Source organism: Thunnus thynnus, chromosome 1, assembly GCF_963924715.1.
Source record: "Thunnus thynnus chromosome 1, fThuThy2.1, whole genome shotgun sequence".
Lineage (NCBI taxonomy): Eukaryota > Metazoa > Chordata > Actinopteri > Scombriformes > Scombridae > Thunnus > Thunnus thynnus.
This window is the reverse complement of record NC_089517.1, coordinates 10,006,738-10,030,200: the sequence shown is the minus strand read 5'-3', so window position 1 is coordinate 10,030,200 and position 23,463 is coordinate 10,006,738. Positions and strand designations below refer to the sequence as shown.

The window sequence follows — 23,463 nt, the reverse complement described above, 5'->3', positions numbered from 1 at the left end:
CGCAGTCGACTTTACAGATTTGAAAAAGTTCACATGTCTGTATTTTTGGGCGAACACCCACAGGCTTCCACATAAATTGGTGGCAGTGTGTCCATCATCGTTTCCCCTATCAAGCCATACCAACTTTGTAATTAAACATTTTTTTTGTTCTTTGTAAAATACTCAAATCAGCCCCATTTTTGACCACATCCCATATTTGTATGAAACCCAAAAAGCAAACTCCCTCTTGGCGTAGGATATAAAGAATTCATGCTGCGGCTTTCATGTAACATGCACAGCCACTTAAGAACATTACCAAAGCACTGCCCCTCAAAGTTACATTTCACAATGATCTTTACTGCATCAGAGAGATAGAAGAATCTTTTTTTTTTTTCTGTGCACCATAAACCCTGAATTGCCTTTTATTAAGAGTGATAACGGAGCCGGAGGGGAGACAATCTTTTCTTTTTTTTTGTAGTTTGAAGTGAATGCATTTGAGTGGGTCATGCAATATAATGCAATGAATGTTTGATAACAGACAGAGCAAAGTAGGAATATATGCATGTCTTTCATAGCAGAAATCAGTTTTATATGCATCTGATTACAGCTGCAACTTTCATTACTGAATAATATGCCGTTTATTTTCCCGTCATTTGGTCTGTAAAACATCAGAAAATGGTTAAAATTATCCAACAGTTATCCAGTTTCCTAAAGCCCAAGAGGATGTTTAACCCAGAGATGTTTTATTTAAGACTGCAAATATTCACATTTGAATATGAAGTGAATTGAATTTTGGCATGTTTGCATGAAAAATCTCAATGAAACGATTATCAAACTAGTTGCTGATAAAGTTTTTTCCGATCGAATGCTCATTAGCTTGTTCATTAATGTATCAGTTATCACATACAACCAATGCTTCACTAATGGGATGTTTATTTTCATGTGCTCTGAACATTTAGGCCCAACAGCGCTCTCTCATAAACCCAGAAGGAATCAGCCTACTGACTTTTAAATCCACTCTTAAAAGTAAAAAGTGAAATTTGATGCATAACACTCAAATAAGTGCAATGTTTACTTTTTAAAAGTTTTAATCTCGCAGGAAAATATATCACACTGTCCTTACGACTTGTACACAGAAAGTCTAAACATCTACAGAAGGTGTGAGTGCTCTAACACCTGTAAAACTATATTACCCAATAAAATATCCCCGTATAATGAATCCTACAGTAGTTTAGTAGTGTTTTGAACTGACCCTTCTTTGCACACACACAAGGGTGTAGAAATAAGTCCAAAACAACAACACCACCAAGTTCATGTTTAAAAAATGACCATAGAGCTTAATGAACATCTCATATCATACATCATACAAAGTCAGGACGTGTTGCTGTCATGATTGTATTGGATTGCATCAAACTGTACAGGTGTGCCTAATAAACCGGTAACTACCTACCTGTGTATCTGTATCACTTTGAAGAGTTCCTCTTTGTGTTGGACTGACTGAACGGAGCGCTCTTTAAATTATACATTTGAAATCCCCTCAAAGAACAAAATATCAATAAGGCGTGGATACTTTTTTTACTGTTTTACTGTAAGAAAAGTAACCTTATGTGTTTAGCCTGAATAGTATGATTCGCTGTAATGAAGGAAGCCCTTAGAAATTTTCTGCCCTGAAGCTCTGAAACCTTCAATTAGGGAATTAATGATCACGTACGCCGCAGCTGGTCTTAAAGGGAGCATGAACAGATAGAGGCTGTGAGCAGAATAAAGCAAAGCACATATTGTACGAGGGGGGTTTTTACAGTGTGGAAATACATTTAGACCTCGCCTAAAGCGCACGCTTTTCTCAAAGCCAATACATCTAATAGACGTTATTGTCTTCTTTTTGGACTGCTTGATTACCCTGCCACTCTCCTATTCTCTCCGAGTCTCAGATTTTCCCCTACCATTGATTGGATGTCTTTACACACTGTCTAATTGACTCTTCATCCAGTGTTGGATCCATCACCTCACTGACTGAAATTGGTCTTTTTTCTTTTGGCTTAGCAAACTTGAATTAGCTCATTCTGGTATTGTGAAGTTCATAATTCAACAATAGGACTGTGATTGCTGTGTCTTTGTGTACATGAGTTGCAAAACTCTAATAGATAAGGGACGACGGTGTCTAAAGAGCAGGGGGGGGGGTGGGACAGACGGTCATCCTCTGCTAAAAATCAGTTTGTGACAGTCGATTCATTTCAGAGATTTCTCTGACATGAAGGTCTTTAATTTACTTTCGTAGTTTTCCCATTTTTCTTCAACCTGACTTGTGTACTTCAATTTCAGGTATTGATTTCCCACATTTCCCAGAATTACTTTCACCAGCCCCCAGAGAATAGGCGTGGACTTGTTGAATCCAGAGAGAGAGAGCAGCAGTGGTCGAGCGAGCTAGAGAGTGAATGAAGAGAGGGAGCGACGTCAGCAAGAACAAAGCAGTGAATCAGATAAATAAAAACGTTATTTTCTGATTGTTTCACGGCGTTTTAAACTTTCTAAAGTACAAATAAACACCCGCGCACACACACACACCTCCGCACACCTCCGCACGAGTAGTGGAAGTAGAGAAGTAGTGGAAATAATAGCTTGATAAGAATGAAAGTCCCAGTTGCGACTGTGTTACGTTCTGGTCTACTGATTTCTGCTATCAGTGAAGAAATTGGCATCTCTGCCTCCTTTTGTGATGTATTTCTCCCTTCTGATTGTTCATGATTGCAAAACGGCAAATCTAGCCATCATTCTTCTCTCGCTCCGAGACACAATTGCGGTTGTGCAGGAATTATCTTTGCATGATGTCTCATCGGCCGTCTTATTACCTGTAAGTACATCACTAAGCAACAAAACTGACCAAGCGATGTAAGATAAATCGTCAGGCGGCTGCGGCTCAGGAGGTAGAGCGGGGTCGTCCGGCTAATCTGAAGATCGGCGGTTTGATCCTCCGTTCAGTATGTTGAAGTGTTCTCGGGCAAGATACTGAGCCCCAGATTGCTCCTGAAGGCTGTGTCATTGGTGTGTGTGAGTGTGTGAGTGTGTGAATGAGTGTTAGCAGGTATTAGCATTAGCAGGTTGGCACCTTGCATGGCAGCCTCTGCCATCAGTGTATGAGAATGTGTGTGAATGGGTGAATGTTGGCATGAAGTGTGAAGCACTTTGAGTGGTTGGAAGACTAGAAAGGTGCTATATAAATGCAGTCCATTTAACATTTACCATTAATCTGCAATAACTCTTATATTTTACCAATTATCTATTTTTATATCAGCTTTCATTTAGGTTTATCCCCTATATTTGTCCCCAGCAGAGGGCCGCAGCTGGACATCAGCCCAACAGGCTGATCAGTCCAGTCTAGGAAATGAATAAACTCAGACTTGGGGAAGGTTTAGCCAGTATCCCATAATGCTCGTAGGCATGACTCATCCAGCCGAGGCACAAAGTGTTTCTTTGTTTCTGGCTTTTTTTGACTGAAATTGAGTCTTTTGACAGCATTTGCCTAGCATGAAGTTTAGTGTTGTTACAGTTTTTACATGTTTTGACTGCCAGGTTGAAGGTTAAGATAAGACTGTTGTCGTGCGACACAGTAAAAGTGTTTATGTGTAAGTCAGGATTCGTTGAAATTGAGCTATTTTATCAAATGTTGTACGTTTGCTAGATTTGTAAGGATTTTTTTTTGGTGGTAATTAAAGGCAGAACACCAGGCAGGGCTCCTCCGTTTCATTTCTTGTCCTTCCTCTGTCGTTAATATAGCTGCTTGAAAGGAGTTAAATTGGATTTGGATTGTTATGTTATGCACAGATTTGATTATAATGCCCTTTGAAATATAATCTAGTCAGAGTTGACAGCATATGTGACATCAAATATGTACATACATCGCATTAATAAATCACATTATACTGGAAAACATGTTTATTTGGCCTTAATCAGTCAGATAGCGTCATTTCTATAGTCATTTGAGGTAAAGAATTAAACCCAAACAACAGTAAGAAAGTTTCCTGTTCAGATGATCTACTCTAGTTAGATGCTGTCCTTCAGTATAAACACTTACAGTCTCTCAGCAGCATTAAATGTGGCCGCTTTTTAACCCCCCCACCCTCCCACCCCCAAATTCCATTTTTTTTTCTTTTTTTTCACAAAGGAGAGTTATTTCATGTTTCCAGTCCAAACACAGCACTTTGTCAAGCCATACAGCCATATATGGAGGCATAGCTCTCTGAGCAGCTCCAGAAAATGAGCCATTTATTTTCTTAGTTTTTTTCTTAATTACCTTAACAGACATGGCATGAAAATATAACATAGAGCACAGTTGTATTTTTTTTTTTTGGATCCAAGGTGAAAGGCAGCGATTCTGCAGTCAGTTACTAATTCAGTTGAATCTAGAGGGAGATCCTTAAAGCCTTCTGCATATTCCATTAAGCTGCTCATTGTTATTCTATACCAGATTTTAATTAAGAATAGTAGGAACCCAACTGTGTGATTTAAGTGTATGTCTGTGTATGTGCGTGCGTGGATACACTCGCTTTCGCTCTGAGGCGGGGCAGACGGTCGTTACGCCTGTTCGTAGCTCTCTCCGCGGCACAGTTCTGTTTTTTTTTTTTTTTGTTGCTAATCTCCATTGAATGATGGACACATTCATTCATTAGCATTCATATGATTATAAGCTCTGCTGGCAAAGCCAAGCAGATGATGTAAGGTTTGGTGAATCTGACTAAACTCTCCTCACAAAGGAAGCATTTGGTGACACCGCTGGGTTAACCGTTTATTTGCGAAGAAAATGAGGAGGTTTTTTTTTTTTTTCAAAGGCACAATCGGATAATCATATAATAAGATAATCACATTTTTCTCTCATTTATTCTTCTTCTGCTCAATAGAAGCTGCTGACCCAAGGGTGTGGAAAATGAATCTCCCCCACCCAGTCGATTTAAACGGAAGAATTGTGATTAATTGGAATCGATAGCCTTAGCATCGACGCTCCCCGCTTCCCCGTCTACAATGCCCTGCCCTGACCCGCACCTAATGTGCACGTAAACACACATCCGTGAACACACCCATACGTAATAGACACAAACACTTCATTAACGCTGGCTGTGAGTTAGGATCCCTCCACATACACACACATACACACACAAACACCCTCAAGACCCTGCAAACTGATGAACTCAGCCTGGAGAGATGTGATGAGTTCAGAGGAACAAAGGATTAGTCGATTTGAGGGCTGGAAGAACAGCAGAGTCACTGCAGACTGAGTGAGAAAGTGCTCACAATGAGCTGAGCTTAAGTTTTGAAGGGGGGGTCAGGTCTTCTCTCTTCTCTCCATAAGCATACAGTCCCTTTTTTTCTTGTCATGTCTGCCGATGACGTTCAAGGCTCTCTTTAGGCCAAATGTCAACTCTCACATCGGTGCACAAAGTCGTGGGTATATATCCAGCTATTAAACCTGGGGCACATTAAATCGGGGACATAGTTTTTTTAACCTTTTCTTTTGAAATGTCATTGCTCTATGGGCTGAGAGATTTCCATTCCTGTGTAGAGAGCTCTGTCTTAAGTTTAACGTCTTTAGTCTCGTCTTTATCAGTTTTTGGGCAAAGATCCAAGACAACTTGAAGTGTTTGTTGTGCTTTGTGGGCACATAAACTACTGTAGATATGAGAGCTGAGTTGTACTTAGTATCATGAGGGCAGTGTAAGTGTAAGTCGTTTTGTGTGCAGCCATGTTTGTCAAGAGATATTTGCTGTATTGCATATATCGTCTGTATGTTGAGCAGACGTCGGCCTTTTGATGAAATATCAGCAGCAGCCACTCCATGTTGGAAAATTTAATAAAACATATTAATATGTCACTCCTCAGCACACAAACCATATAATACCAAAGACAATAGGATGCTGAGGGAGCACTCTAGGGAGGCTGAGACACACTCAAACGAAATAGATTAGAAATTAACAGCAGCACATTCATAAGACATTATTGCCTTTCCTTTAGAATCAGACGGCAGGCTTTGGGGCATTAGATAATATAAGATTTACCAGATAAAATAATGTACAGTTTGTTAATAATCATCAAGATAATTCAAATGATCAGCATAACTGTAAAGACCATGATATATATGATTTATAGAATAAAATAACATGATATTCAGATCTAGTGGACTCATTAATTCCATAAATATCATCATATACCTGCCGTCATGGCCTCGTGACCACTGCTACGTAACCCTGGAAACAAAATTCGATTTTCACATTAAAGATTTTCATCAAAAGTGATGTATACACCAATGTTCACTCACCCTGCTTTACAGCTGCTTACTATTAAAAAAAAAAGGAGTATTTGATTCATTGGAGAGCGTGACTTTAATCTAAATGATACAGCTGAGGCTTTTCCTACTCTGTTGTGATTATACAGTAGGTGATTGGCAGCCTTGATACAAAAATATCAGTACTGGCATCTGCTAAGCCCATATTAGTCCAACTATTGTGGTGAGATACACTCATAGAAGCCGCGCACGTCGGTCCGACCCAGGAGGGGGGGGGGGTCTGTAGCTGTTGGGGCCTTATCTTAAAGTGTGATTTACCCCGGAGCCGCTCTTGGCAGGGGATTTGAAGAGCTGTCTGTAGGTGAGAAGGGGGCGAAGATGACAAATCATCACTCAGCAAGACTTCAACATCACTTCCTGTTAGAGAACTTGCATTCAGAAATAAACACACACTAAAAAAAAAAAAAACCCAGCATCATCCATTCATCTCTCTTTCACACACACACACACACACGTTACCAAGGACACGACCACAGTCAGCCCAAAAATTCAAGAGGCCCTCCATGGTAATAACACAGCATGATATTCTTTTTTATTGTTGATGCAGTGGCCTTCTTACTTTTTTTTAAAAAAAAAAACAACTCTTCCCTCTTCCCCGCTAATAAACCCAAGAATACCATTTGCAGTTTACATATTGTAAGTTCTTTTTAATTGAAGCCATTGTGCGCGATTGTTTCGAGGCGCGCACGCCCCGCGAGTGTTGGTTTCAGATCAATGGCTTCAAACGCAGGAAATAATTATTTTGCGTAGAGATGAAAGTCGGGGTACAGCAGCACAAACAGCCTGTGGATCCAGCCTTTTTTAATTAGCGCTGTGTGTCTCCTGCTCCGCGTGGCAAAGAGGTCGGGGGGTAAGGGGGTGGAGGGAGGTGGAGGGGTGGGGTGGTTGCATATTTGGCCTTTTTAAGCTCCTGAGAATCTATCCTGAATATGGATCACAAGATGTCACTTCCAATATGCTGTTGTATTTCCCAGCTCTTAAGATAAGGCCAAACATACATCTCGTCATGGTTTATAACAGATATTCCAAGTTCTTTATAACTTCCTCCCGCTGCTGTGGTTAAAAAGTCCAGGATGTCTGTTTATTTTCCAATCGGGCTCTTTAAAAAGTATGATTTTTTCCTTTTGAATGTCTCACAGATGTGAATGTAATAACTGGAAGTCAAATGTGTCCAAGAAGCCTTCATTGCAGCCCCTTTAGTGTTCTTCTATAATATTAAATATTCATGACTAAACAAACACCAATCAAAGTACAATTTATTAAGAGTTTATGCTCAAAAGCTTCTTCTTCGTCAGGTCTGTGTGGGTTTGGTTTGATCAGATTTGATTAACAGAGACCAAGCAAACCATTAACTGTAATCAGAATCTGATTTAAATGTTGCTAAACCCTGATCAGTTCATGTCTGAGCTCTGTCCGCTTCAAACCAGTCAGAAAAATAAACAGAAAACTCTTACATGACATAAACAAAACTCTTCTAACTCTCTGACAAAAAAACAAAACAGTGTGGTATGCCGGCTCCATCACTAAGAGACTGATTTTTTAAAACCTTTAATAATTTATGTGTATAGATGAATATTTGAATTCCCATTGTTTGTGACATTTATTTCCTCCTACCTCTGAAATGTTACAGAAATATTTGTCATCCTGTTGATGTTGAAACGAGCGTTTGTTCAACATCCTTGTCTTGTTCTTTCTCAGGCATACCGAGGTTCGTCAGCCAGCCGACGCCGTCCTCCGTGCGTCTAGGGGACAGCCAGGTGATGGCGTGCGAGGTCAACTCGGACCTGGTGCCCTTTACCCGGTGGGAGAAAGACCGTCAGCCCCTGGAGCTGAGCGCCAGGCTGGTCCTACTTCCCGGCGGCGCCCTGGTGGTCAGCAACGCCACGGAGGAGGACGCCGGCCTTTACCGCTGCCTGGTGGAGAACGTGGGGTCGTCGAAATTCAGCGACGAGGCGCAGCTCCAGATAGTGCCAGGTAATCTGAAAAAAAAAAGTTAAATATTGTCCAGTAAGTCTGCACACAAGTGGGTTTTTATTGCTGTTACAAGATGTTAGATTTCATAATCATAATTTTAGTGACATGGCAAGAAGAAGCTTAATGATTTAGATTTACTGGAGACTATACTTCCATCGTTGTCCAATAGGGAGAGCGCTTTTTCCTGCTTGTCTCCACTTGTAACCAGTTAATCAAACATTTTCACATCCTTGATTACAGTGCAATTATGTTAGAGCTTCTAGGCTATTGTAGAACCTCTTGTGCAGTAAATTGAAATTAATATATAGTTCAGGGGATCCTTTGATTAAAGAGGCACACGGTGTCCTCTCTTGGTTGCTTATTACCTTTTAAGAAATTAAGAAATCTTCCCAGCTGTAGAGACAGATGAAGGAGCGGTGAGACTCCCAGTGGGGTTATCAGCTCAAAAAGGGGGGGGGGGGGGGGGGGGCTGAATTCCATTGTAGCAGTAGAGTCTTGCCTCATCCCTGTAGAAGTTTTATTTACTGAGTTGTTAAGCACCAGGCTCCTGCCAGCACAGAGAAAGATATTAGCGGTCGTAAATCAGGCTTCAACAAGACCCCGATGGGAGCCTTTATCTCTCTATGTCTTCTCCAAGGATGTGTGGTGGAGTGGCAAAAGCCTGCGTGCACACAACAGAAAAAAAAACCCATAAAGCTGTGTGAGAAAATTGAAAGGAATTTTTGTTTGGATGCTAGCAGATGTTGAAGCAACAAAAATACATTTTATTTTTATTTGGTTTCTTTGAAGTAACCATGAATCATTAACCAAAGTTACTTTGAGAATAAAGTAACTTTGGTGTTTCTGGAGAGTCGAAAAAGGAATGAAGATGATTTTACACGTCTCTGTTTTATTAATTGAACTCCTGCTCTGATGTGATCTAAAGTAAAGTCACAAAATGATAAAAAGTCTTATGTATGTTCTGGAGGTCAAATATGACCTTCTGGTTATTGCAGGATGCTGCTGATGCAGTTAGCCGCAGCTGGAATTATGGGGGATCACTTTGAACTCCTAAAGAGCTTGAAACTTCAGCTGTCTCAGTGATCAACATGGACACGGACACCGTTCTTGGTTTGGGTGTGAAGAACGTTCCTTCAGACATGAGTTCTTTTGAAGTGTTTAAGACAGATGACACCCGTTAAGTAGAAGGTTGCTGCTCTGCCTCGCTGACTCACCCCCCAACCTTAACCTCGGCCTTTACCCTGACCCCTTTTTTTTTTTTTCTCCCGTTCAAGAAACCGGAGAAGAGAGGAAGCTGGAGTTCCTGTTGCAGCCTGTGTCTGTGACTAAGGCGGTGGGCGCCAGCGTGCTGCTACCCTGCGTGGCCACCGGTTACCCTGCGCCGCATGTCCGTTGGATGTTTGAAGACAAGCTGCTAGAAGAAAGGTATGAACATGAACTCTGGCTGTAGGTTGGATTTTCTATGCTGCTAAATACACGTTTACTGGGGCATGTTTCTGCTCTTTTTGATAGAAACAGGTGAGCTTTACCTTATTCAAACCCACCTTTCATAATCATCTTTGCCCATCAATGTTGCCAGTAGTTATTCTGAAGCTGTGTTCAGTGTCCCCTGGGTCGCACACCTTCCTAGCTTTTGAAAATCAACAGAGACCGTAACGTACTGCTCCTTTGTACCCGGTGCCTCTGGTCTCCAGGAGCAAGCAGGTTAGTTTTGGCGCCTGCTCCCTAAGATGTTAATGCTATTCTGCCACCGCTACCCCGAGAGCCCCGGGGGTGGGCGGGGGGATGGGGACCTGGACGTGCCAACGGAGCCGTTTCAGCCGGGAGACGAGGCTGCGGGGTTGCCAGCTGAGGGGAAGTTCACAAATTAAGAGCCAAGAGAGAGTGTCACAGCGCCTGTGCTCTCACTCCTCTGGCACTCATTAGCTAAAGGCAGAGCTGCCCAAATCCCTTAGAGAGAATAGCACTAGACATGGGAAGTTTGATTCCCACCAATTAAGAAAGCACTTTGTTTACCTAACCCCTGTGTACCAGTCCTGTAGAATAATAACTTTGCAACTTGTGAGGTCAACACAAAGTTGCTGGAAAAAAAAGGGCTCATTCATCTTAATCCAGCCCAGAATGGGATTTCCACTTTCAGTGAAATTAAATGTAAGGTCATCACGTTGGTAACCACAAAGCTCCAGCGTGGTGTGAGGTAGAATATCATTAAACTGTCCAATCTGTAGTTCCACGCACACAACGCCATATCTCAAGTTAAATGTCTTTAACACCTATGGAATTGTCCGTGAGCACCCCTGACCTCCGGTGGGAGCTGGCTAAAAAGGTAATTATTAATCTAGCTTGTATTAATTACAAAACACCATCCAGCGTGCACACCCGGGCCCCCCTAGGGTGTCTCCACTGGTAATTAGCAAGCTTAAATCTGAACAACCAGGGGAAGTCTTTTCGATACTGAAGTGGACCCCCACGCTCCCGCCTTCAGAGCAGAAACGGATCGTGCGGCAAATACCCAGACTGTTCTTTTGATTTCAGTACGACATTACCAATTAAGAAGAAAAGTAGTGGAACTTTCTTTTTTTTTCTCCTTGAGAGTCTCCTGTCCCTCTCAGGCATTACATGAGAGATAGAAGATAGATGTGTCAGTTAAAAAACTCGACGTGGTGTGCAGTATAAGGGAGAGAGAGAGAGAGAGAGAAAGTGGAATCTGCAAAGGGGGTTTCTAATTGGTCTTTGGAGCACAGCACAAATAAGGCCTTGAAAGTGGTGACGCCGAAGCCGCAGATACGAGATGAAAGTTTATGAAGATGTGTCAACGCTACCAATTTGAAAGCGGGGTGACTCGCTGACAGCGGGGATTATCACATCGAGCTTCTGCCGCCGATGCTTCAACTTCGTCATATATCTTGTTTTCTTTTTGTCTCTCTTCCAGTCTGTGTTCACAATAGAGGAGAGCTAAGTTTTACCCAGAGCCACTCAGATAATGTTGGTAATTCAAAATGAGTGCAGCATGTGCAGTAGGTTTTTAGACAATACTGATTCTTGGTCTGATTCTCTCCAGTAATTATTTATTATTTGCTCCACTAGCTGACATTTTCTTTAGAGGTACTTTAGGATACCTTTAAAGACACAGTGGAATCCTTCATAATGTGTCATATAAAGGTTTTTGAAGAGTCTTTGAAGAGTGTCATTAGTATGTTATTCATAACGTTTCAGAAGACAGGCATCGCCGCTGTTTTTATATCACCTGTCCATATTGCCACGTAGAGCACGTGAACTTCACGTGCTGCAGTTATAACTCTTTGATGTCTGTGATGACAGATGGTGACAGAAGAAAAGTCCTGAAATGGAAATTTAGAACAGGTGGTTGTCTAACACTCAGTAGATTTCTCTTTGTTGAGTTACTGTATCTGTCTCTTAAGAGCCCATAATGCCTGGATCGAGATGGTCACCGTGTCAGATTATCACACTTTTTTTTAATCATAGTTATGAATTCTTTCTGTGACTTGACTGAGAGACTGCTTTATGTGAAAAGTGCCCTGAGATAACTTGTTTTTATGATTTGGTGCTATATAAATAAAATTGAATTGAATTGAATAGCAGTCTTTTTGTTGGATGACCAATCCTACCACGCCGACTTTCACAACTTGCTTTATTTGCAGGAAGAAGGTTCCAGGGACCAACTTCACTGTTCAACCTGACAGCACAAAAAATGAATATTTATGTACGCAAAACATCGTCACTTGAGGGGAAAGAGGGCTCTCTCCTTTCCTTTCTCAATGGTTAGAAAGAGGGTGAGAGTGTGCGTGGGCAGCATGTGTAAACAGTATATAGGTCTGATTAATTTGGTATAATACTCCTGACCTGAGGTTGGTTGTCAGGTGGTTACAGCTTCACTTGCATGAAATACAACATAATTTCTCTGTGTTTACGTTCGGGTGCACTCATGGGTCAACATCAGATGACATGTTGTAGAAAATGGCATACTAGGCAAAAAAAAGGCAAAATAATATGATATGTTTGTTGGGATTTGTGAGGCGTTCCAGATGCTAGATAGATAGATTTCACAACAATAAAGGTAAATACAAGACTGCAATAACCCAGTTCTGAAATACAATTAAATTGTCGAGGATAAAAACGCAATAAAGCTAAAAACTAACGTCCATTGTGCTCCTTCTGAGTCAGTTGCCATCCACTATGACACTCATTTTCATTCCCGGCGCCCCGCATCTGTCGGTTTGTGCTGATATTGTGTCGTATGATCCCGATATTAAATCTGTACATGAATATAACCCCCAACCCCCAAACCAATTATGATAGAAGTGTATCGTTTTTTTTTTAAATTGACAAATGTGACAAAGCAGATGCCTTTTTCGATAAGTATATACAGATTTTCATAGCAGGGGTTTGTACCGAATGAGAATATCTTATCATACTCTGTTGTGAGACTGTCGATATTATTTAACTGAGGTTTCTGCACACAGTGTCTCGAATGAAAGATTGATATTGTGATACCTGCTAGACTATGGCTTATTCTAACATGCTGTCAATGTATTCACCAGTGTCTTGATCCTAGCGCCAAATTCATTCAGGCTCAGGGCGAGTCTATTGCCAAGGACACCAAGCTCACCATTCATTCTGATTAAGCCCAGCAAACACCACGACAGAATATGTTACACTTGAAGCTGTTCGATCAACATGTTGAGAACAGATTCCTTAACAAATGCCCCTGCGTGACATCGATAGCATCCCCCAGGTGCCAGCAAGCCCAGATAGAATAGGCCTTTAGATTTCTCATGCATACTGGTCCTGATGACACTCATGAAAAGGACAGTCATCTTTTGTTCTTGGGAGTATCACTCTATCACCTAATAGAATTCCCCAGCAGTCAATGAAATGGATGAATTATGCATGTCGGCCAGCAACAGGGGATTGACAGAGCATGTAAATCAACCTCCTTCCAAAGCCTCCGAGCCATCCGTCTCCTCTCCTCTTTGTCTCCTCGCCTTCATTTAAATATGATTGTGTATATGGCATTTACTTGTGTATGAAGAGAGAAGCATGGTGTGGGGAAATTTGTTTGAAATTGGACTATTACCGGACTGCAGTATAACCCTCTCACTCTTATGTCTCGCACGCAAACGCACACACATCAGCTTATTCGCTCGGCTGTATTCTGAGTGGGAGAGGGAAAATGAATAGAAACACACACACACACAGATGTATAGATACACTTGCGTACATGGGAAGTCTTTATTTTAGTGGGCTGGCAGGGGAGCAGGAAGCACATCAAGGACATGAAAAATGGCTTTTTACCTTGTTCACCATACATTAGTGTATGGTAAATGGACTGCATTTATGTAGCATTTTCATCCAAAGAACTTCACAGTTATGTACAGGATATGCCGTATACAGTATATGATGTAAGAATCCAGGAATGTTAAGTGTTTTTTTTTAAATCAGAAACCTGCTAGTTTGATCTCTTATAGAACCATATATGATAGGATGTGAACCTGTGTGAGATTCCTTTAGATAATACTCTTGAACGGTCCCTCTCGGCAGCATGTCCTAATGTCCTATTTCAGAAGAAAAAAAAAACATTATTAAAGAAGCAAGATGGTCTTGAAATGCTGTTTTCTGCTAATTTAAAGTAAATGTGAAGATTTTTAGTCCCAGTTGATGACGTCCACCACCTGTTGTTGTCTTCTACATTACTTTAAAATGAACTCACGCACTGGCTTTTACATATTATACATGCAAATGCATTGAATGGCTATTGTTTTATGCTGGACATACAGAATACTGTATATAAAATGTGGATTATAATTTAAATGTCATATATTGCTGTTAATTTGCTAATTCACAATGGAAATTTTACAGTCGTAATTCTAGATGAACAATTACAATGTGGCATGTTAACTAAAAGCGCTTTTATAATAGTTTGGCAATTTTGCAGACTGTATTCACAGTAGAATTGTCTCTTTCTTCTGTAAAAATAGCTGTGCAAGTGCAGCTGCCATTTTCATCTAAGCTAACAATCCTTCAGATGCAATCATCTGTAATTGTCTGCATTTTGAGTGAAGTTGAAAAGTGACAGTCAGAACTTTGACCCGCTTTGTTCTCCACATCCATTTAAGTGCGGTTACATCGTTAACACCCACACCATGTGTTTTTTTTTTTGTTTTTTTTTTTTAATTCTTAGTGTCTGTTCTCAAGCTAGTATTCAGACATTCGGCACCATTCTGCTCTTTACATGTTGTTATAAAACAGCCCAGAGAATTGCCGCCGCTACAATAAAAAACACTGGTTTTGCAACTGGAACTTTCAGCCTCTCAAAAGATGCCTGTCGGAGATACAACCTATCAGTGTTAATGGCCTATGATTTTCCCTCGCCTCGCTTCAGAGTAACTATTAGTGAGGTTAATGGCTAACGTCCGCCTCATGCTGAACTCTTGCTCGTCCAACAACAGTAAACGAGAGAGTTCTTAGAGGTGTTTTAGATTCATCAGTCATTGGAAAGCATCGATTCTTCCCAGACCACAGAACACAATGTCTTCTGCTTAGCTTATTGTTAATGAGATGTAATGAAGAAACATATATTTTCTAATCATCTAAAAGTTAGTGTGGCATTTATGTTAAAAAAAAAATTAGCACTCAAGGTTTTATATTATTTAACAGACAGAAATCAAACCAAATCAAGCAAAAACTCCTGATCTATGTGAAAAGAAAACACAACTCTTCTGCTCTACTTTTTTTTTATTGAAAGTAGCCAGTATACTACATTCTTTCAGATACTCAGGAGACCCATATGGTTAGAGTTCTGCTTAAGAAGTCAAATTTCTTCAGAAATGATAGTTGGCAGCAGTGGAGTAGGATAAGGTAATGGAGTGGTTTCGCTGGCATGTGGGACTGAGAAAACAAGACAAGCAACACGGTTGTCTGCTAGTGGAGCATGGGAAATCTCCTTTTAGGATCTCATCACAAATACATACACACAATCAAAATGAATCTCTTCAAAGTGTGTTTTATTGTCTTATCATCTGTTATTCTTGCTTTGTAGTCGGTTCAAAAACGTTATGTTTACTATCAAGTAGGATTTGTGGATAAGAGGAATACGTCAGTTACTAGTCGTCGTCAGCGGGATTTACACTCAGTTGTTTTTTGTCTGTTTTTGAACACCAAGAATAGGTCCCCAAAAAAAAAGTCTTGTATATCTGCATCTGTCATCTACTTATGCACATGCTGTAATTTACTTCTACAAGCTAAAACTGTGCACAGTTGCACATCATTAGTTGATATGGGCCTTTATTCACTGATGGCTGGGGCCCGCAGATTGTTTCACACAGCATAATACGACTCTCATTCACTGCTTCGCTGTGGCTTTCCAGCAGATGTTATGTGGGTTTTTGTCACGTTTAAGGGCTTTATGATCTGGTGGAGCCCTGGAGTTTTGTAGACGAGACGCACCGTGGGGCACACACAGGTTTCATGGGGCTTCCAGCTCCCCGGAGTGCCCACCAGAGCTATCTAAAAGTGTATAATGCGAGTTATAGGCTGCAGGCTTCATTGTAATATGCACTAATCAAAAGATCAGTTTATTCTTGGGGACCCTGGTTGGGGGGGGGGGAGGAAAAAAGCAAATAAAGTCAGGTATGCAAGAGTTGTTTTTGTCTCGAGGGCCCTGCGGCTTTCCATTATGAGCCAGAGGAAAACAAAAACATTTTCATGGCTGAGTCACTTGAGAAGCCCCAGCCTGTGCTGCTGGCTCCAGGTAGTTTCTCACATTAATCTGTATTTGTTTATTCATTCATTCATTTCCTTAGTTTGACTTCTCTCTTCCTTTTTTATTTTTTATTCATTTGTTTCTCCGTACACCATAGCTCCTATCTCAACAGAAACGAAGAACAAAATGCTTTGTGTTGGAAGCAGGACAAATCATTCTAATCATGCTCTCTGCCTTCCATGGCTGTAAAATGAAAACCCACTGCTGTCTTCACACCTTGAACATGATTGAAATTCATGGAACTGTTATGATTATGTTCTGGTCAAAAGGGGGAAGTTCAATACGCGTTCACTTTGAGCCAACAACACCTCCGACAGCACAATAGTTGGCATTCATGGTGGCGGAGAGAGAGAGAGAGAGAGAGAGATGGTTTGAAACCATGGAGGGGGGGATAAGGAGGAAGAAGGAGAGAGAGCAGGAAAATGAGAAGTGAAAACAGAAATGAAGTCTGAACAGAGGAAAATGAGAGGAAAGAGAGGCCAAACAAAGAAAGTTTAGAGATTGCCACTCTATCCATTAATAATGAATTCCCCCTTTTTTTGTTGTTGTTGTGACAGTTGTGATTCCACCTGGCTCCCCCTTGTGCTGCAGATTGCATGAGCCATGCCCAACCACTGTCACAGCACCATTGATTGCTCTGTGACAGCACATTGCACTCCCTCCATCAACATACACACATACTTACAGTTCCTCAGCTATCTGCAGCTTCCCCTCGCCCAGGTGTACTGACCTTGCCACCAGTCGATGTTACGGAAGGCTGAGTCACCACTCACACATACCAAATGCGTCCCCCCCTCCTCCCCCCCCGCTCTTCCTCACCCCCCCAAGCCCTTCTCTGAAGTCTCTGTGCCTGCCGCTGCCTTCAAAACTGAATGGCAGAACAGGAGACAAGATTGTGTTAGAGACGTCTACATGTTGACAGGAAATTCTTAACACCTTTTCTGGACCAGTTACACATGAGAGAGGAGCAGGAGGAGGATGTTGTTGTTGTTTCTAACATTCTTAACTGAATTGATGTTGTTTTTAAGTGTTATGTTGGGGGAAAGTTGATACAATTTTTTGATTGGTAAACTATATTTGACGGATTCATATCTGAGTGTTTCTCAAATTTTAGCTTAATATAACAAGATGCTAAGTCATTACTCAACCACAATGGAAACAAAGTGGAAATTTGTTGCTGCTAAAAGTGGAATTAGTAAAAACACTGACACAAAAGCTGGTGGAGCGAGTGAGGCCAATTAACATCATTGCACCTAGTCTTCCTGACGTATTTACACCATGGTCTTCACACTTCTTATGTGTGTGTGGGTAAGCACGTGTGTCTGCTGTTTTGTAACAAGATAAAAAATGACAGTGCAAATAGCGAGCTAATTTACAGCTCTTTGAAGGTGAATATGTATAATGCAGTTTTAATTAGAGCCTCACTTACCATCATCTCCCACCAAGGACTAGCAGCTAATGCGCGAGATGTCAGAGACTTGCAACAGGCACCTTGTCTTATTTTTAATAGCCACAAGTAAAGAGCTCGCTCACAGTAGCACAAGGTGTCTTCAACCCATTCCACTCAAGCCAATTCATTTTGTCTCCCTCCCTCATGGTCTATAAAGAGTAACACATTCCTCGGTCTACAGCTCACTTTAGCTGTCGCAGTTGGTACTAAAGATTGACCTGCTCTAAACAGAATGAGAAATTGCCTGGTGGTTTGATATGTACTGTACAGTATGTTTCCTTACAAATATAAGAGGAAGCTGTCAATGCCCTTTATGGTGCTTGCAGCACTAAAGGCAAAGAGTCTGAATAGTTGTCCTGGTGAGACTATCTGCAGGAATGCTGGGCACAGCGAACTCAGGGACATTTTTCAGTGCTTTCAGAACATGCAGGGCCTCCCAGCAGAGTCAGCCATACTGTCTCACATGCACAGGGAAGTAATCAATGTACAGCAAGACATTTGGCATTTTGGTTCTGTGTTATGTTCTGCAGTCTTAGAGAAGGCGTCACCCTTTGTTATGAAAACCTCCCACTGTGAAGACCCAGGCGTTCTCTGTAAGGCTTTCTGCTGAGTGCCATAGTTTACTGTGTGTTTTCTTTATCAAAGGGGACCTATTATGCTTTACCTTATTTTCAGTCATATATATATAATGTAACAACGTGGCCAAAGTGTCAGATAATGAGAGAAACGTATGTAGAAGTTATCCCTGTGAGCAAAAAGCAGCAACTTCATTACACAGCCCAACAAACTAAAATGAGTAGTGTACATGTTGGAGGTGTGCTGGTTGTCTGCAGCTTTTCATCAAACATCATCATCATTGTGGCTGTTTCTGCTTCTACTATTCCTTCCTGCATTATTTCTGACTGATCTGCTGAACAAAGAACTCCAAATGTCTCCATATCTTGTTGCGTCGACAATTTTTTTGGCACCGCTAACAAAGCTCTGTTAATTCGGTGAGGAATACGTTTCATTTCCTGTAAATTCTTCACCATAAAAGTCTCTGTTTATTTAGTCATGTAAAAGCGTTTAATGTGAAATCAGTAAATGTTGGGTTCGCATCAGCGGTAACTTAACATGACTCTGATACGGCTGCCCCTCGGCTAAGACTGCCTGTTAAGAGACAGAGGCAGAACTGAGGGGCTGCATAAGGGGCCAGTATAAGATAAATTTTTTTTTTGAATTGTGAATTATGCAAAGCTAGTCTGATGGAGTCCCAGAATAAAAATATAGTGATAGAAATGGGTCCCCTTTAAACAATTTACAGCTGTCAAAATGGGCCCAGGGTGCTATTTAATATGCTTTTTAGATTGATGTAGTGACCGGGGATTAACTCGTGTTTCCCGTCAGTCTAAGTGGGTCAACGTCGCTCTTTTGGCCTCATACTGCTTGGATAAAAAAGACTACAAAAGATAACTATGGAAGTAGCATATGATTATTAATGAATTTAAATATTTTTACTGCAGTAGACTTTGGTAACAATTTTAACCAAAATGTCTGATATCTTTAGTCTAAGAGGTCTAAAATCTTATTGTAGAATGTGAGTAGCAAACAAATAAAGTACAGAAATCATACATTGAGAAGTGCAGTTGCAATCTTGGTCTTATGTGAACAGCAACTACTAGGAATAACATGCAAATTTTACTATTCTTACTAATTCCACTTTCAGCAGCAACACATTTCCACTTTGTTTCCATTGTGGTTGAGCAATGACTTATAATTTTGTTATATTTGGCTAAAATTTGCATGCAGCTTTGCTTAGATAGGTCAAATACAGGTTGAAACATCATGTTAATCATCCAGCTTCAAACAGAGGCTTTGTGTGTGAGAGTGATGTTCGTGGGTATTCAGAATGAAAACAGTGCAGGTGGGGGTGCGTTCGCTAGGTACCGGTGACACAATCAAATACAATCCAAGAGGTCCAGTAACGGATTATGCATTTAAAGTAATACTCAAGTTATCATGGTGGCAACTAATTTATCTCTTGTCACAATAATCGCGAGGTGAACAGTAGAAATGAGGCGGCGTTCATGTTAAAGCACTCCACCAGGAATGTGCGTGTGCATCTATGTGATTGGCTGGATGAGGTCATGTTCGCTTTGGGCTAATGTCAGTCTGAACGTAGCCTGACCACTACTATTATTGCAGAAAGAGAACCGAAAATCATTTTTGCATATTTGTCAGGCACTAAAGTGTCATTGTTAAAAGAGAGCGAGCCTCGCTACCCTTAAACTGCAGTCTTAGCTGCCTATAATAATTTTGTATGATTGTGGCTAGTGCAGGAGTTAATGGTCTATTTTATTCCGACAGCACAAGCAAAGCATTGATGTCATTTTGGTGACAGCAGGTCGAGTGCCACTCGAATGCTCCACTCCAGCACAGACAGACAAGCAGATGGTCTCAAAGGCCAACACTGCCAAAACCCAGGACCAGTCAGGGAGAGAGGAGAAGAAGAAGAAGCTCGAGTGGAAGCCTTAGCTAGTCAGCAGTTTAAAACTAAATCAACCTGCAGCATAGGGTTGTTTTCCTCCATGTACTCTTTACCTCTGCATGTATCCCCCACTCCTCTGTGCCAAAGCCATTATGTACTGATCTTACTCCCCTCAGTTGCATCTTTCTCGCTGTGGCCCTCTTTGGATTTTTATCTTCTGCAGCTGACCCGCTGCTCCTTCTTTTCTCCGTCTCTCTCTCTCTCTCTTTCGCTCTGTGTCTCTCTTTTCGAATGCAGAGTTCTCTCTGTAAGCTATTGATTTCTGTTTTCTTTCCTCTCAGCCTCCTCCTACTCTCATGCTCCAGTGGTTGTTGAATCAAGACAGAGCTTTGCCACAGACTGCTTCCCTCCGGGCCTATTGGGAAAATCAGAGTCGGGACTGTTTAAAATGGAGGAGGGTCACAGCTTCAAAGAGAGGCTATACAAACAGATGCAAAGTTGTATTTTTGGATTAGGCGTAAATAGTTTAGAATAATAAATATTTAACATTGCTCAGTCTGAAACGCCTGATGACTCTGATGCTGTGTTAACTCATGTTATTCTGTTTTCAATGAGCTACTTATATCTCCTGCTCCTGTATGTTTTCAGGATGCACATTAATCTTTACATGAAATGTTTATAATGATTTTAACTGGGAGGGGGATAAATATTTATTGGAAGTATGAACACTAGAATGCATAGTACCATCACTTTTCCTCGTTGTTAGATTTGTTTTTCTGTTGATGCCTGTCACCCCGGTTAATCAGCAGCTGATGAAAGAAAATGAAAACATTTGTTAAGGCAACGTAACTTCAGCAGTCGACATCATACAAACTACGAGCCCCAGCTGTAGCCTCAGTAAGACTCGCGCTCTGATGTGTAATGTAAACTGATACCCACAAAATAAAACATTATGACATCTGTCTCTATACAGTACAACTTGATATAACACAAAATATGTTACATCGGATTCCACTACAAGGAGGATCACATAATGTAATATTTTATTTCTCTGTGAAAGTTATATTACCAAATCTCCAAAATCCAGACGGGTTCTAAATCGTGATCGTTGAGAAGATTTGCAGCGTGCTGTGTTAGTTTCAGGGCAGTTGACTCAGGATTTAACATATTTTTTTTCAGAAAGTTGGTAAGAAGAGACCGAGGAAGGGAGTCAACCTTTTAGACAGTGGGAGAATAGCTCCAGAGGCTGCAACCACTCATTGATCTGTATGGGTGGGAGAAGAATACGCTTCATTGAAATAGGGCTGAAATGAGTTTTTACATATTTTACAAGTTTGATGAAAAAAAGAGGTTTAAGCTCAACTCTATCCTGAATGTTGTGAAGGGGTCAATAGCCTGAGATCTCCTTTAATATTGTTATATAAAAGATTCAGGGGGCAAGACCAGTTTTCAGATCAGATCTAACTATTTTTCTTTGTTCTTTTTCCACATTTCTCTCTCTCCTTTTGTCTTCCAGTGAGGGTCGTGTGGAGGTGCTGGGAGGGGGCAGTCTCCAGATTTTCAATCTCACAGAAGGGGATGCCGGAGTCTACACCTGCATGGCTGACAATCCCAACGCCACCATCGAAGCCCAGGCCCAACTCACAATACAAGGTACCCTCAACTGGCCACACTGTCTTCTTTCTTTTGTCAGGCTGGATGCACAAACTAGGATACACAGCATAAACAATTCATGAGGGTACAAAATCATAACGCTACCAGAAGCACAAATCAAACACTACATTTAAACAATGAATCTTACCACATAATTGAAGCCATTCTATCATCTTCAGCCAATCTAAGAATGTATCTGTGTCTTTATTTTGTGCAGTTAATTATGTACAAAATGACTCTACAGGCTAAACTTGTGCTTGGAGGAAAGCTGAGTCACTCAGGTCTGATTGAACTCTCAAAGTCTCATTTCATCTGATTATGTTTGGAAATGAGCTTATTAAATTGCTGAAGGGCTCATATCCCAGACCTGAAACAAAGCATCTGACAATTTAGTATGAAATGAAATAAACAAGGGTTATTTCTTGCATGCAAACTATGTAGAGCTGCACAAGCATGCAACTATAATACCCAGACCTGTTCAGATTTGATGCACACTATCAAAAAGGAGACATATAGGGAGCGTTTAAAGTGAACAACACACTCAGCGCTAAGTAGGCAGCTTATGGAGTGTTTTTATCTTTTTATGTCTGGTATTTTACATAACCCCACCCCTCCCAGGAATAACAGGAAAAATCAAACTGCACATTTTGCCAGCAGGAGAAAGATATAGAGACTGAACAGTAGCAATGTTTTTAGTCATGAAAGTAAAAACATCATTATTTCACAGCTGAACAGGTGAGAATTTGCACTATTAGCTGTAATGTTATCTCAAAGAGCACATCCTTCTGATGTAATTGTTTAAAAAAAAAACAATTTATCTCATGTACAAGACACAAATATAGTTGTCAGTGACAGTATATTACATAGTCTGTACAGGCATCAGGGAGAGATAGATAGAGGCAGACATAGAGAGAGAGTGACAGAGCCCAGGCCAGGCAGAGAAAGAGGTGACCAGGTAAGCATTTCAAATGTGAGCTGTAATGTTATCTTATAGAGCCGCAATATGGTTGTCAGTGATAATGTGTTACATAGTGGCCGTCCATACAGACATCAGAGAGAGATAGAGGCAGTCGGAGAGAGAGAGAGAGAGAGAGTGAGGCCAGGCAGAGAGAGGAGAAAGAGGTGACCATGTAAGCATTATAGGAGGGGAAACAGGACAGAGAGATGGGGCCATGTTGAGGTAGACGAAGACATATGTGTTGATTTAAAGCTGCCGTACAGAGTTAAACTTCATTTAAAATGCTGTGCTCACCTTTCATCGTGTTCAAGAAAGCACTATATAGTCATAGTATATTGTGTAGAATTGCAGGAAATACAACAAATTTATGTCCCCACCACTTTCCGAATGAAAAGCTACTACCTTGACTGTCAAACATCTCACTTTGTGAGAGCCTCATTCGCAAATGCAAAAATGGTTTTATAATAAAAAGCTTGTGTTGCTCTTTAAAATACAAGAAACATGAAGAATCTAAAGACATGTAACTAGAATGTATGGTGTGACCAAAGGTAAAAGTCCCACAGAAAGCAATACATTTTTAATAAATTTGAGGAAAAATACACTTTTTGACCAAAAAATGAGCAGCAACTGAAATTGACTCAAAGCATCTAGATGAACTTTGACTCATCACTCGTCTTTCCAATTAATAAGTTCATGATGGTGGGAAATAAAGTAGTTAATGGAAATCATATCTTCCAGCAATCATCAATGGGTGATCCTTCTTAGACACAGCTTCAGATATTCACTAGATATTTAATATCATAAACAGATACTGTATGTAGTAAGTAAAGTCACTGCATTGATATTCCACAGATCAGATAAAACC

At 40.8% G+C, this 23,463-nt stretch overlaps 1 protein-coding gene across 10 annotated transcripts in view; it reads left to right on the top strand.

Moving 5' to 3' along the window:
- neo1a (neogenin 1a) overlaps positions 1 to 23,463 on the top strand; it is a 161,886-nt gene that overhangs the window by 79,060 nt on the left and 59,363 nt on the right. For all 10 annotated transcript variants that reach the window (XM_067580379.1, XM_067580308.1, XM_067580625.1 and 7 more), the window contains exons 3-5: positions 8,012 to 8,287; positions 9,562 to 9,712; positions 21,504 to 21,640. In XM_067580379.1, the coding sequence (XP_067436480.1) occupies positions 8,012 to 8,287; positions 9,562 to 9,712; positions 21,504 to 21,640 (564 nt within the window). The remainder of the gene's footprint in view (positions 1 to 8,011; positions 8,288 to 9,561; positions 9,713 to 21,503; positions 21,641 to 23,463) is intronic.